We start from the raw sequence: 14,886 nt of genomic DNA on the forward strand, positions 1-14,886 counted from the left end.
CATCGCCAAGGTGGGAAGCTTTGGCCAAGGCATCCCCCAGAGGCCGGGCTCCCTGGGGGCACTCACCAGGAAGCGAACATCATCAAAGCCATTCAGGAGCAGCTTGCTCTCGTACTGCTGCAGGCCGATGGACTCCAGCCACTCCCCGACGCTCTGCTCCAGCATCCGCGAACCTGACGAGAGAGGAATCGGCAGCCGCTTGAACAGGGAGAAACCGTTCAGGCGGTAGCAGCGGCACTCTGAGGAGGACAGATGGCATTGCCACATCATAGTCATTACCATAAAGAAACTCAAAAAATTATGCTCAGAGTACAACAAATCAGCGGGCTGACAATTCCTCTTGTGTGCACAGAGCATGGACAACGAGCTCGCGCTGCCTCGGCGGGCTCCGGGTGCAAATCTCTCTGCAGTTCACACTCGGAAAAGAAACTCCTCGCCCGGGCTGAGATTCAGAGGCGCTGCTGGGGCGCTGAGATCACAGGCACTGCTGTCAGGGCTCGCTTGCGAGTTCCTCGCCAGGCAAGCACATGAAGCCCAACCCCATGGGGATGCGGATCCACTCCTCGGCTCAGCGGAAGGGGGCGGGAGGAGAGCAGCAAACTTCCACCCGAGGCATTCCCAGGCAGTCGCAGGTGCGAGGGAAGGGAGCGGAGCTGCGCCAGTCCTCTCATCCACACACCTCTGGACACAGCCCCGGCTCAGCGGGGAGCACGGAGCAGCCTGAGAGGAAACAGCTTCATGCAGCCGAGCCAGCTCGGACACGGTGGATGCTCGGGAAAGCAGCAGGAGCCCAGGCAGAGCGGCTGGCCGCGGGAAGACACGCAAGACAAAGGAAGCACAGACTGCAGCAGCCGAGAGGAAGGGCTTGTGCTCTTCCTCCCCAGCAGTCCTGAGAGAGGCAAACCATGGCAGGGGCTTGGTCTCGCCGTTTCTGTGTTATGGGGACCCCAGGCTCACGTCTGGCAGCCCTGGCTCTGTCATTCACCAGCGATCCGATCGCTCGGCATTCCAGCACGCTGCCCGGACCTCTTGGCATTCCAGCACGCTGGCCCCAGAGAGCCCAGCCCCACCTCTGCACCGTGTGACAGCACAGCCAGGACGGTTCTCACCCAACACTGCTGGTCCTGCCAGGTGTTGGGCACGCACCTGGATTTGCCCTTCCTTCATTTTCTTCAGCCGAGCGCAGCCGCCGCACGGAGCCCCTCGCTCAGACGGGGAGCAGCTCTGCAGGAAGGAGGCATTTCGGTTCCCTGCTTCCGAGCCCACAGCAAGAGGAAAAAAGCAAATGCAAGCACACTCTCTCCTCTTCCTGCAGCAGCTCAAGTCCGAGCCATGCCCTGGCACCTCCCCCTCAGCCTCTGATAAAGGAGATTCCTCACAACACCTATGGAAGCCCTGGCAGATGAGCTCTCCCTTCTCTCATCCCTGGGATGAGTCCAGTGACTTGTTACTCTCCTCTAGTAAAGCTCAAGACCTTAAGTATGACCGAAAAAAAGTTCAGAGATCTCCTTTTCACCAGGGAATTTGCTATGCAAGACAGGCAGATTTCCAGGCTCCCTGGCACGTCTGTTTCCAGCATGGATGCAAAGAAAAGGAGGATCAGGAGACCCCCGTTTGCTTCCTTTGAACCTTCAGGTCAGCTGAAGCACTTTGGTACCTTCCAGCCATCCCTCCCCACTGTGCTGCAATGCTGCACACGCAGAGCTCGCGGTGTCACCTGCAGATCCCTGGGGTAATTCCTGCTGGCTGCTCCCGGGGTTGCTCCCGTGCCGGTATTGAGGAGCGCCGGCCGGTCCTTCCAGCGCAGATCACAAAAGGCTTCTGCCCCCCTGCCCTGAGCCAGCCCACGCCCCGGGGCAGCAGCTCAGCCCGGACTGTGTGCCAGGAGCTGCCTCTCTCCAGGTCTCCATCCTCCCCTCCATCCTTTATCCCTTCCCCGCGGTCCCTGCGCTCCGCCGGCTGCGGCGGCGGCTTTGTCTGAGCCGCGAGCCCCTGGCTGTCCCTCCCTCCCTCCCTTCTCCTCATCCTCTCCCCCCTCCCTGTGCTCCCACCCGCCGGGAGGGAGGCAGCGGCTCCGCAACTCTCCAGTGGAAATCACTGACTCCTCAGTATTTACTCCATGATGGACAACACGGCTCGGGGGTTTTAAAAAATGATGTCACAGGTTTGCTCCGACAGATCCAAGTGATTTGTGGCTGGCTCAGAATTAATTTATCAAGAGAGAGGTGAGGAAGGGCTTGCTGCCTACCACAGCATTCCTGGGAGCTGTCGGGGTATTGGCAGAAGGAATGAAACCACAGCAGCTCCTTCCTCAGAGCTCCTGCATTTAATTTTTAAAATTATTTACTCTATTCAGCCTTGTATGCACCTGTAAACACATTTCTGCTTTCAAAAGGGAAACCTACAGTGATACCAAGTGCAGGTTTTCTGTTAACAAAACCCTTTCAAGTCATGACAAAATGAAGAGAGGGAAGTATTTGGAGGGAGAGAATGGAGGAGTTTCTTTTAAAAACAGAACAGACACCTAAAACATTCCAGGCTGAAAACAAAGATGCCCCAAATACACCTGATATTTGTGTGTTACAAGGATGATACAAGAACAGAAGAATCACAGTACTTGTGCCCCCTGGCAAGATCCTGATCACAACTTCTGGCTGAAACAAACTCCTATTTCTCAGCTCCATCCTTCCCCCTATGCTCCACATTCTGGAATCCTGCCTTTGCTCTGCAGGAGCCCTGGCTCTGCCTCTCTCCTCCATGTCAGACCTTTCCCTGCTGCTATTGATCCATCACAGCCTGAACCGGTGTGGGAAGGGCTGTCAGAGCAGGGAGCAAACCCACACAGCCTCAACTCCTCTGCAAAGCCATCTGATCCTGGAACGCAGAGCCTGAATCAGGCTGAACTCCCACTGGGAACAGTGGGTTCCTCCTCACCTAAGCAAAAACCTGAGTGACAAATGGAGATGATGTGAGCTCTGCCACAGCCCGTGTGAGCTGTGTGTGCAGATCTGTATTAGCATCTCATTAGGAGGAGCTGCTGCCCATCCAGAGTCAGGGCTGTTCTGCTGCAGCAGGCTGGAGGTGAAGGATTTAAAAGGACAGAATCCCCTGTGGTGGCAGCTCTCCAGCTCTCTTGAGTTCTGCTTTTGCTCACAACTCAAAGGCAGAGAAGGGAATTCACATTTTGAGGGTTGTCCAAGAGCCTTTTTCAGGTGCATTTAGAAATGCCCAGTCCCTGAGGCACCTGGCACATCAGCCACATGCAAAGGGCATGGCCACCATGGCACCCACACTGGCACCATGCAGCCCTGCTCAGCACAGCTGCTGCCCTCAGGGAAAGAGCTGGGAGGAAAATCCTGCACCTGCATTCTGTAAAATTAAAGGAATCTTCCCAAGGAGTGTAGAATTAAAATTGCTGGCAGCAGCCTTGAGCATCATGTGGGAACCCAGGTCTGCTCCTCCTGTGCCAGAGCATTCCTCTCCCTCCCAGAGCCAAAGCAGGTTAAAGACATCCACACACAGGAGCCAGCACCTTGTTTGTGTGCAGAGCACAGCCAGGACAGACAGACACAGGCTGGGTACCCTACCTGAGATCCTGTGCTGCTCCTGGGAAAAGTCAATGCCTTCGCCGATGGAACTCATGATCTTTTCAATCTGGAAATAAAGAAAAAAGCATGTGTTACATTATTAATAAAGCTTCAGGGAAAGGTAAAAGCAGCTCAGGATTTCACCTCCCACGTGACAGCTGAAGAAATGCAGGAAAGGATGTTAAGGTATCTCTGAAGCAGAAGAGGCTCCCTGGACACCCTGCCTGGGCAGTCTCTGTTGGGATGGATGGACCACAAGGGATATGGAGAGGCTGGGGCTCTGCAGAGCCTTCCCTTCCACAACCTGCCAGTGCCTGGCAACAAAAAGCTTCAACAAAAGCATCCCCCAGCAGAGCCTGGGGGTGAGAGGGAGCCCCAAACTCCTCCCTCACCCTGCAGGAGCACACAGCCCCCTACACCAGCAGTGAAACTGCAGCAATGCTCTCACCCCCTCCTTCCCAGCAAGCTGACTGGGAGCTCAGCTTCCCCACACTCTGGTTTGTTGGGCATTTTTGCTTTGGCTTGATTTATTTTTTAAACCATCATATTTAACCCATATTTCCCAAAGGGTTTGATAACAGATTGTGTGGGATAACAGCATCACGGGGCAAATGCCTGAAGGACCCAGGAGAGGGAGCAGGAGACAGCTCCATCAGCTCCAGACAAACCTCAGGCAGTGAGGAAGAAAAGGTTCAAACTCTTCTGGAATGGGTCTGAGTCCTCTTAAGAGCTGCATAGAAATGGCTACATTTGCCACACACACAAAAGAATAAATTAATTGCAATTCCCAGTGAACTTTCAGGAGACTTCTTTAAATGAGAAGAGAAACTTTTCGAGCAATTTTTGGGCAGAATTTGTAAATTGAGGCTTCCAATGCAGTGGTGCAGAGGGAGAACTGACAATTCCCAGGTTAGGTTGTAAGATAAAGACAAACTGCAGCTCAGCTGGTCAGTTCAGACCCTTCAGTACTCAGCACTGAACTCCACTGTTGCCCAAAGAGAAACACACTTGAGAGGCTCAGGGCTGGTTGCCTACCCCAGTCTTCAGTCTATAACTGAGCAGAAAATTAAAAAAAAAAAAAGAAAAAAATGCCTCCAGTAAGATTCCCAAAAGGAAATCTCCCAAGCAAACACCCCTGTGAGGCACTTCTGAGTGGCTGCTGCTGAATGCAAAGTGACTGGCCACAGAGTGGGGGAATGAACCTCAACTCTTACTCAACTTTTTTCCTCCTGGTCATTTAAGGACATACTTGGGGAAGGAGTCCAAGTCGCCCTGGATTTCACCCCTGGCTGCCTCTGCCCTGCCTGGCTCCCAGAGTGATGCTGTGTTTGGTGCAGCTGCACGACTCCCCACTGCTGTGAGCAGCTCCTGGGGATGCTGCAAGGGGCTGGATCTGCCTGACATGCACCCTCAGGGGCAGCCTGGAGCTGAGCCCCACCAGAGAGGGGTTCTGGTGAAACAAAAAGAGCTCTTGCAAGGCTCCTGCCAAGGCAGATCTCCAGAAGCCTCTCCTCCTGCAGGGAGCAGCAGGCACTGCATTTGCAGGGTTAAATCTCACCGGGGACCAGGCAGTGCTGAGAGCTGTGACAGCTTTAAAGGATGCAGGTCCTCTGCCCTGGAAAACCATGAGGATGAGCACCTCTGTTGGGCTTGAAATACAATTAACACCCATTTACTGGGAGATTTGAAAATCAGCTTGGGAAAACATCAGAAGCTTCAGAAGTTTAAGGACATTAAACTTTGCAGATTGGTGCCCATCAGTTCCAGGACAAGGAACATCTCTGAGCTGGAGCTGCTCTTGGAGCTTGCCTGGGAATCTCTAGCTGGATTCAAATTGCAAATTAACTCTGAGGCCAAGTTCCTTTGTTTCCATCGTGCTGCTCTCTCCTGATCTGAGAGAGATTTGATGCTGTCCAGGCTCAGCCCCCAGCACTGCCAGCTCTGCAGTCCCAACCCTGCCTTGAGGACTTGCAGGTGCCTCTGGAGCGCTGAAACACCCACGACCTTTCCTCAAAAGCAGGGAATTGCCTTGTGCTATATAAAACTGAATGGAAATTAAACAATCACGTGGCAGAGGATTTACCTTTCCCAGCCCTCCTTTGCCAAGTGCTGGTCACAGTCCCAGCTGTTACCATTACTGCAGAGGGAAATCCTGCCCTGCCCTGGGCTCTCCACCAGAAGCAAACACCTCAAACAGACTCACACACCACGTCAAACACGGGTTTATGGCTGACCAGCCTGATTTAACTGTTATAGGAGGCTGCAAAGAGAAGCATGAGGGGAAGGACAAACCTAGAGAGGGAACCAAAGCTTTAGAGCATCCCCATCCTCTGCAGCCTCTCCTCAGCTGCACTCCAGCATGGACACGGGGCTGAACAGAAGATACCTTGAAAACAGCCTAGACTACAGTTTTTTAGGCTGTCCTTTCCCACTGGTTAATTATTAAAATACAAAAATACCATGTTTAAATATAGCACTGCAGCTCAGACTTAGTTGTAGCCTGAACACACAGTTCTGATTTGTTTTGGCTTAACCTGTATTTTTCCACTGAAGCACCAAGTGCCCACCTCTGGTTGTGCTGTGGGATTGCTTTGGGGTGGGGATTTTATGGTTTATTTGTTTTACAGCCACAGAAATAAAACCATAAAATACTTCCACCCTCTAAATTAATAGAACCATATCTGTTATCTCTGATGCAGAGGGGCAGTGGCTCCACGTGGGACAGACAGGGAGCCCTCAAACCCCAGCAGGGAAGGAGAAACTCCTGCACAGCTGAAGCACTCTGGGAGAAGGAAAGGCTGCAAGGAGAGCAGAGTGTCCCTCATTAACCCCACAGCAGGAATGTGCCTGCAAGGAGCCGTGGAGCAGTTACCAGGACTGGAGCTCTTGGATTTAGTTTCACATTTGCCTACATTTGGTGAGAGACACAAATGCCCCAAAAAAAGGAGCTGGGTGCGGCTGAGAGTCCAGCCAGGGCTGGGGCGAGCTCTTCCAGGCAGGCAGGGAACATAGCAACTGGCCAGTGCCTCCAAAACAGAGCCTGACTCAAAACAAACCACCCTGAGCACAGTTCTGCTAACAGAGGAAGAGACATTGGTTTGCAGAAGGCCAGCGAGGCCAAGCCAGCCTCGTGGCATGCTGGGGTCTGTCCTGCTGCAGGACGGGAGGAGAATGCTGCACGGTGATTCCCCACCTCACAGTGCCCATGGCAGCAGCAGCCAGTGGCTCCTTACGTGGGCAGGATGTCTCCTTCCCTGATGCCAGCCTGCAGGAGCAGCAGGGACGCAGGGGTGCACAGGTCCCACAGCTGTGCAGAGGGCAGTGACCCCCTGTCCCCAAGGGCACACAGTGCCCTGCAGGGGCTCTGCTCCCCACTCCACACCCTGCCCTGATGGATGCCAAGCCATGGTGTCCATTCTGATCTCTCCAGCTCTTCTTCCTCAGCCACTGCTGAAGTTTGAAGCCAATGAATCCATTCAGACTGAGGGCCATTAAAGCAGCCCCAGTGCTTTTGTCCCCAGAATAAAGAGCTTTACACAACACAGGGCAGGAGCCTCATTTGGGCAGCACCAGACTGACCATCACTCTGTCAGGGTGACACTCACCCAGTTTTGGAGGCACCTTGATGCTCCTGGAGCCTTCTGAAAGGGGCTTTATAAACCTCACCTTACACTCACCAGCAATGCAAATGCAGAAGTTTGTTCTCAGTCTCTGCACGCAGCATCAGAGACTGCCAAGGACACGGCAAGGTCACCCTGAGAGAACTAAAATCACAGAATCCTCAAACACTTTGGGTTAGAAGGGACCTTAAAGCTCATCCAGACCCACTCACTGCCATGGGCAGGGACACCTTCACTATCCCAGGGTGCTCCAAGCCCTGTCCAGCCTGGCCTTGGACACCTCCAGGGATGGGGCAGCCACAGCTGCTCTGGGCACCCTGTGCCAGGGCCTCTCTACCTTGTGTGGGTCAATGACTTCTCTGTGGCCCCTTCCCGAACTCTCAGCTTAAAAATCACCAGTGATTCCTGAGCACCAGAAGAGGACCTGCAGTGCACCTGCACAGGCCTCAGACTCTGGGCAGAGGAGTTACTCAAATAAAGGTCTGCAATTAAATAAAACCACACAGAACCAAGCACACACTATCTGCCATATGGAGGGCATTAGTGCACTATAATGACACCCTGCAGCAGGAGTATAATTAAGAATATAGCAGGATTCCCATTATAAATCCTTATTACTGAGGGTTCATAACCTACTGTACAAACCTGCCTGGGGCTCAGGCTCAGCACACAAGAGCAGCTCCAGCAGCAGATTTCAGTCTCAAATCTACTTACAAAGTTGGGTAGAAAGGTTATCAGTCTTTTAAATTTCTGCAATTCCAGGAGAGTGTCAGGAGTTAAGACTTCATTATTTCCAAGCTTTAAAAGCTGGGGGATGGGGCAGATTTGGTTTCAAATTATAATAAAAATGAACGCCCAAACAAGCTGCTTCTACAGTTTCAAACCCCTCTGAGCACAGCAAACCCCCAGTGATGATGTGAGCAGCCCCATCACAGCCCAGCAGGTCAGCTCTGAACTCCAGGGGAGAACTATGGGCACATGAGGTTGGCAGATGATGCTGAGGCAGCACAGAATCACTGACATTTCTATTCTGTACCAACACCACAGCAAACCTCACATCACTGACTGATCCTGCACCCCTGAAGGAGGACAGGAGGCTGCTCAGACTCAGCTGGGATATACCCTGGAGCAGAAGAATTGCAGCATGTCTGAAAGGGATGGAGCAAGAGAGGGATCTGGGATGATACCTGCTGACTCCTTAATACAGGTCCAGATCTGCAAAATTTGGATTTGGGCCATGAATCTCATTTCTAGGTTGGTGACAGCCCATAAACCACTTCTGGTTCAGTTTATGATGCTTCAGCTTCTGCTGTCCCGTTGCCATCCCATGGAGCACATGGCTCATATTTCACTGCTCAATATATTCCATGTCTCCAAAAGACACCAGCCTGTATGAACTCAGCATAACAAACACCAGAGGCCTGGAAAACATAATGCTCCATTTATTAATTCAAAGCTAAACTGCACCAGGCAGTTGTTCACGGCACATTTGAGCACTGGTACCCAGAGCTGCTGTGCTCCATCCTCCCCCAGCAGCCTTCCACAGCACAGAGACTTGCTGAATTTATTTCAAGTCATCCTGCAACTGCTCACCAGTGATAAAGGCAAACACATTTTCTGGCTTAATATGGTCTCTGAGAAATTCATTTGGATGGGGACCAGGGCCTGTTGCTTCATGCCACTCTCCAGCCTCTGTTTTTGTACAAATCCCAAAGTTACAAATCCAAACACGTACCGGAAGGAACTCATGGTATAAACTTGAATTTCACAACAGTGTCTGATGGATCTGCAGTATCACAGCCCTCCAAATATCAATGTTGTTTTGACAAACAGTAAAACCCAACACTGACATGATAAAGAGAATGGCCAAACGTAGCAACACATCTGCCCACAGCAGAGGAGATTTTTGCAGTATTGTTTCCTGCAAATACCTATCATTTTGCTTCCAAAAGCTACCTTTTTTAACTGCAGTCTTTATATATAAACTTTTAGATTTCCAAAACAGATCACTGGTTTCACTGGCCTCTGGTTTAAGTGGCAAACTGACCTCTCTTTCTAGGTACTGATCTTTGATAGCTTATTGAACTGGACAAAGGCTACTCTGAGTCACAATAAAAAAGGCAAACCCCCAGAAAGGCTTGAATCAATTCACAGTCTGTCCATATTCCTGCATCCTGACACAAACCCCAAAGCAATAAGGCTCTCAAGCAAGGCTGGCTCTGGCCTGTGGGGCAGAGCAGTGAAGCTGCTCCAGGCTGGAGAGAGAGATTTAAAGACATTTTTTTAAATAAAAGCTTCAGAAGGGCTGGAAGATGGGACATAAAGCAGAAGAGAACATAATGAAGGACTGGATTTAGTAAGGACACTGTGGTCGGACATTTCTGTTCCTGAAAAACAAAAATGTCCCCAAAATGCCAGTGATCACAAGGCTGTTACATAACCTAAACATCCCATCATTCTCACAAGAATCAAAAGCTCCTGATTCACAAATATTGAGTTCACACACTTGAGAAGCCCCCAGAAACTCACACAGAGGTGGATGGAGCTGCTGCAATGGCAAATATCACAGTCCAACCCTGGCTGCTGGAACAAAGCATGCCTGGTCTTTACATTGGCCCTTCAGCACACAGGTTTTCCTGTCAAACCAGTAAATTGTCTTACTATGGCTTGGATTGGCTCAGTTCCACATTGGCTCAGGATTCCAACAGGCTGGGACTTTGCAGCACACTTAAAAATGGTGGAAACACAAAAGCTTTCACTTCAAAAAGTTCATCAGGCTGGAGGAAATCTCACCACTGGGGGCAAAGAGAAGAGATTGGACATGAGGGATGACGTAAGAATTCCTGACCTTAGCACAGGAAAACCAGGAGGAAACATTGGGATCTGGAGACAATGGAATAATCAGCCCAATAATTAAGCTGATTAAGAGCCTGCTGGCCATGCTTGTTTAGCAGAATCAAAACCAAAAATACTGACCCCACTGCTGCTTCTGCCCTAGACAAAAGTGAATTACAGCTATTTCAAGCAAAGGGGGAACTGGAATGTGAGCTGAGGGCAGGGGACACCCAGGGACAATTGAAGCCACCCTGCCTGGCCCCACCAGCCAAACCCAGGGCAAGCTGAGATTTGAACACCTGAACCAAGAGAATAAATGGAACATTTTGGGAGGCAGAGCTTTTATACACCATGCAATTTCACCAGGCACAAAAGCAGCAGCACTTCCTGAGTAACAAGGGGAATATTTGCATTTTCTTTCAAGGGTGCTGGCTGGCAGCTCTGAATTTCAACTCCTGAGTGTTTTAAAGCAGTGGCAGGTTTTGCATCAAAAGCTTTCCACAAAGTTTGACACTTCAATGCAAATGTTGTTAATCCTCCACAGTGAGCCTGTAATTAAGACACTGATTCCACAGGGTGCTGCAGCACCCAACAGTCCAGCCAAGGTTTAAAGGCAGCCACAATCTCCATCAAGCTCCTTCCCAGCTCCAAGCCTGAGGTGGAAGCACCACAGCTGTGCCATCTGCTCCTGGCACCCATCCTTAGGAGACATCAACAGCCCCAAAATGGGTCAGGAATTGGTGAAATACTTCATCCATGGTAACTGCAGATGTAAGCATTCCTTTCACAGGAGACATGGAGCACCACTGCAGTTAGTCATCAGAGATGAATGTCCAGTGCCATAATTAGCTACAGAATACTCATTAGTTCTTCAACTAATTCACTCGGGAGAAAAAAAAACCAAAAACTGGTGGACTGTGCACCTTCTTTTTTCCAAAAAAATCTAAAGTGATGTGCATGTTTTATTCAGTTCCCTAAATTTTTTTTGAAGGATGTTTAATCTCTTCCTAGGAGCACTTAGGTTAGAACACAGAACTACAACCTCATTTTGTGAGATGGGTACCAGAACCTCCAAAACTGAAATTCAGCATTGGAACAGATGACTTGACAGCAGGCAGCTGGAAGTGGAGGATGTCAGGGGATTTTAAGGGATGTCAGGAGCCAGGTCTGAGGGTAATTCCCAGCAGCCTTCCTTGTTCTTTGCCCTGGTCATTTAACAGATCGTTTTTCTTACCAGCACCTAAGAGGGAGAAGAGCAGCCCCAGGCCTTGACTGCAGAATCCCTGCTCAGAGCCTGGAGCATGAACCAGGCAGAAGGGCAGGTCTGGAGCTGCTCTGGAGAGCAGGAAGGCAGAGCAGAAGCAGTTAATTTGCCCTGGAAAGGGGGCTGGGGGCCAGAGCCCCCTCCCTCCCTCAGAGATGCAAATCCAGGTTGTTCTGTACCAAACCCCTGAGAGTTGCTGCTGCCCCACTCATCCCTGTCTGCTCAATACTCACAAATCAATGATGAAAACCAAATTCATCCCTTCAGCCAAAACCAAATCCATCACTGCTCAATACTCACGAGCCAATGATGAAAACCAAATCCATCCCTTCAGCCCACAGACAGGTTTGGAAGGATTCAAACATTTATGCTGACCGAGAGTTACATCCCCTCACACGCCCCTTGCCCCCACCAGAGCAGGACTGAGCATTTTCACTCCTCACCCCCCTGGGCAGTGCCTGGATGTTGGATGTGAGAGTTTTTCTGCCCTGCTCACACAGAGATCCCACCTGGCAGCAGCTGCAGGGGTCAGGAGCAGATGGGACATGGGCTGAACGGGCTCCTGGGCAGCACAGAGCACAAAGCAACGCTCTGGGCCAGCTCCTTGGCACAGGGGAGCTGCAACTGGGAACAGGGATGAGCTTTGCCAAGTGAATAACTCCTTCCCCATCCCACCCTTCTGGCAAAGCCAGCAGCACCTTCCACTTCCAACAAAGGGCATTGGCAGCGCTCGGCCAGGGCAGGGACGTGACCCTCTGCTCACAAGCAGCAGATTTTCTGTCCCCAGTCAGCCTCCAGAGCCCCGAGCAGGGTCAGCTCAGGCTCTGCTGCAGATCTCATCTGTCCAGGGACAGCACAGATCCCTCCTGTGCCCTGCACAGACACAGCTACAGCTGGCCAGGCCAGCAGGCAGAGTCCTCAGCTGGGAGAGCTGCACAGGGATCCCCTCCCTCCTCAGTCACCTGCATAAAGGCCATTAAAACTAACAGAATAATATAAATCTGCCATTGTTTCCCCCCAGCACAGAGGGAAAGCCAAACCATTGCTAACAGGGGTGGCTCAACAAGGTTTATATTGCTCTGGTAAATGCAGAGGCTGCAAGTTGCATCCAGTTCTGAGCAGCTGCATTATCCCATCCAGGGAACTAATCTGACACACAACCACAGAATTACATTTATGTTTAAATCTCACTGATGCCACTATGACCAGCCAGACTTTGAAAAAAACGCGATTTGCCCCACTGCAGACAGATGTGAATTTTTCACATTCTTTCTGTGATTTCCTCACCTAAACACGAGAGGAAGGAAAAGCAGATTCCTCTCCAGGGGCTTGTCCGGCTGCCTCAGGGGAAATGAGGGATTTGTTTACAGGCAGGAGGAAGCAGCTCTGAGGGTTCATCTGAGCAGAGGAAGCAGAGGCAGTGCAGGCAGCTCAGCACTTGACCTCTGCTACCAATGCACTTGTGCCAAAGGCTTCTGCCCTTTCAGTGTCTGCTGCAAACAGCTCAAATAAAAGCACAGGGAATTATCCAGCCCTTCCAAAGAACCTTCTGCTGCAGAGCCTTTCCCTAAGCCACGGTACAACTGACCTGGGCAATTAACAGCAAAGCCTCTCCAGCCCAAGCAGCTGCAGAGGAAAATATCTATTTGGCAACCCTGAGACCCAGCAGGGAGTGAGGGGGAGGGAGAGAACGGACCGAGGGATGGGTTCTCACGTTGCTTTTAGCATCTCTAAATACCTCCCTCTTCCCCAGATGATAATTCTCTCTCTGAGTTAGGGCTGGAGAGGCAGCTGAGCATCAGCCAGTGCAGGGGCACAACCCTCCCCCGGGCTTCCCCGCCCGGCACACGCGGCTCCACACCCCCAGCACCACGCCAGGGCTTCCAGTTCCCTTCCAGAGTACAAAGAGTGGTTCATCCGAGCTTATCTCTCCTGCAGCCCCACTTCTCCCAGCACAGAATCATCCCCAAAGAATGTTTCAGTAATGCTGCGGTGCTGCATTTCAGAGGGACACTTAATCTTGCCCCAGTGGCTCTCCAGGGCCAACTTTCTGAGCACGAAATATTTAACTGTCCGTGGGCGTCCGATATGATAATAAAGCGAGTGCTAACCAGCTGAAATGAGCGTGCGAGGAGGAGAGCAGGAGCTATCAAATACACAAACCAGCCTAATTGCTGCCTTCCTTCCATCCCCATGAACCCCTGGGCACCGCTCACACTCCCCAGCAGCCCAGACCCAGCAACAGAACACTTCCAAAACATTGGGACAATCAACAGGGAAGAAGTGGAAGGAGGAAATCAGGATTGATTCACAGGTTGGTGAAGGGCATTGTTATCAAGTCTTTCTCATTTTGGGGATGTGAAAACCTATCTGGCTTGCCTAAAAGAAACCAAGTCCTGTGTCACGGTTTGAAGCTGGCATAATGCCAGTGCCCCCATGAAAATATATGCTCCCTGGGCATATGTCTTGGAGGTTCCTTCAAGGGGACCGAAAATATTGTCATTATCATCATATATGATGAAGAGGAACAAGAATACAAAGCTTTGCTCAACACTGGCGCACAGCGCACATTAATCCCAAAAAATCTCACTTCCTTTTTCAAACCAGGACACCCTGTATTTGAGCAAAAAACTTAGAAACTGCTTGCAATTCTGCTACTCCCCCACTCCAATGAACTTTACCCTTTGGCATATAACACCCTGCAGACTCCCAGGTGAGCGTGTGCCTGTTATTGCCTTGTGAGAGTTCACGGAACCCACCCAGGACCCCTGAGGGCAGAGTGGCAGAGGGGAGCTCCTGCTGCAGAGCCATTCCTGGCACAGAGGCTCCTTAGCAAGCTCAGCCTTACCTCATCCCACTCCGAAGCAAAGGATGGAGACTTCTCCAGCCGCTTCTTGCCGGCGCTGCAGTTGGAGAGCGATTCGCTCCGGCTCCCCATGGCATCGTCCTCGGTCGGGGAGCAGGTCAGCAGGTCAGAGTCCGACTTGGACAAGCTGCGGCTGAGCTTGAGCTCGGCTTTGGGTCTGCTGCCCGGGTGGGCTCTGCCCACAGCTCTGTCCCCCTCTGGCTCGGCACACGCGTGGGGCGTGCCCGGGGCCGCGGGATCCGCCCGGCTGACGTGCTGCACCGTGGCGTACACCGCCGTCTGCGTGGGCTCCGGGGAGCCGCTCCGGGCCGGTCCTGACGACGTTAGCTCAGCATCCTCCAGCTGCATAGCAGCAGGGTGGCTCGTGCCTTCAGTGTCCCCCTTCTCCGAGGAGGAAGCGAGCCTGAAAGGGTCCTCGCTTATTTCACAGATTGGAGAAGAGCCGTGGAGCAGCCCTGAGAACTGCTCTGGCACCTGGATGTCCTGGCTGTCGGCAGAGTCCTGGCTGCGGCCGCCGCTGCTCCTCCTGTGGTCTTCAAGGGGATGAAAGCAGAGAGGAGGGGGAAATTAAAAACATGGAAGCAGCAGCAAAATTCCAGCTCTCTCCCTCAGCAAGGGAGGGAGAGATCTAAAGAGAGAACAGTTCCGTATTGTTCCGCGTGCTCAACTTGTACCCAAAGTCATGGCATTTATGAAATTCCAAACACTGGCCCG

At 51.6% G+C, this 14,886-nt stretch overlaps 1 protein-coding gene across 4 annotated transcripts in view; it reads right to left on the reverse strand.

The window, feature by feature from the left end:
• The window catches only part of ANKS1A (ankyrin repeat and sterile alpha motif domain containing 1A), a 71,197-nt gene that overhangs the window by 19,381 nt on the left and 36,930 nt on the right, over window positions 1-14,886 (reverse strand). For all 4 annotated transcript variants that reach the window (XM_054293962.1, XM_054293961.1, XM_054293959.1 and 1 more), the window contains 3 exons: window positions 14,155-14,705; window positions 3,588-3,654; window positions 67-173 (listed from right to left, as the gene is read on the reverse strand). In XM_054293962.1, coding sequence (XP_054149937.1) covers window positions 67-173; window positions 3,588-3,654; window positions 14,155-14,705 — 725 coding nt within the window. The remainder of the gene's footprint in view (window positions 1-66; window positions 174-3,587; window positions 3,655-14,154; window positions 14,706-14,886) is intronic.

The sequence above is a fragment of the Melozone crissalis genome, unplaced genomic scaffold (assembly GCF_028551555.1).
Source record: "Melozone crissalis strain CALT ecotype California unplaced genomic scaffold, PUWL_Pcris_2 ptg000198l_1, whole genome shotgun sequence".
Taxonomy (NCBI): Eukaryota; Metazoa; Chordata; class Aves; order Passeriformes; family Passerellidae; genus Melozone; species Melozone crissalis.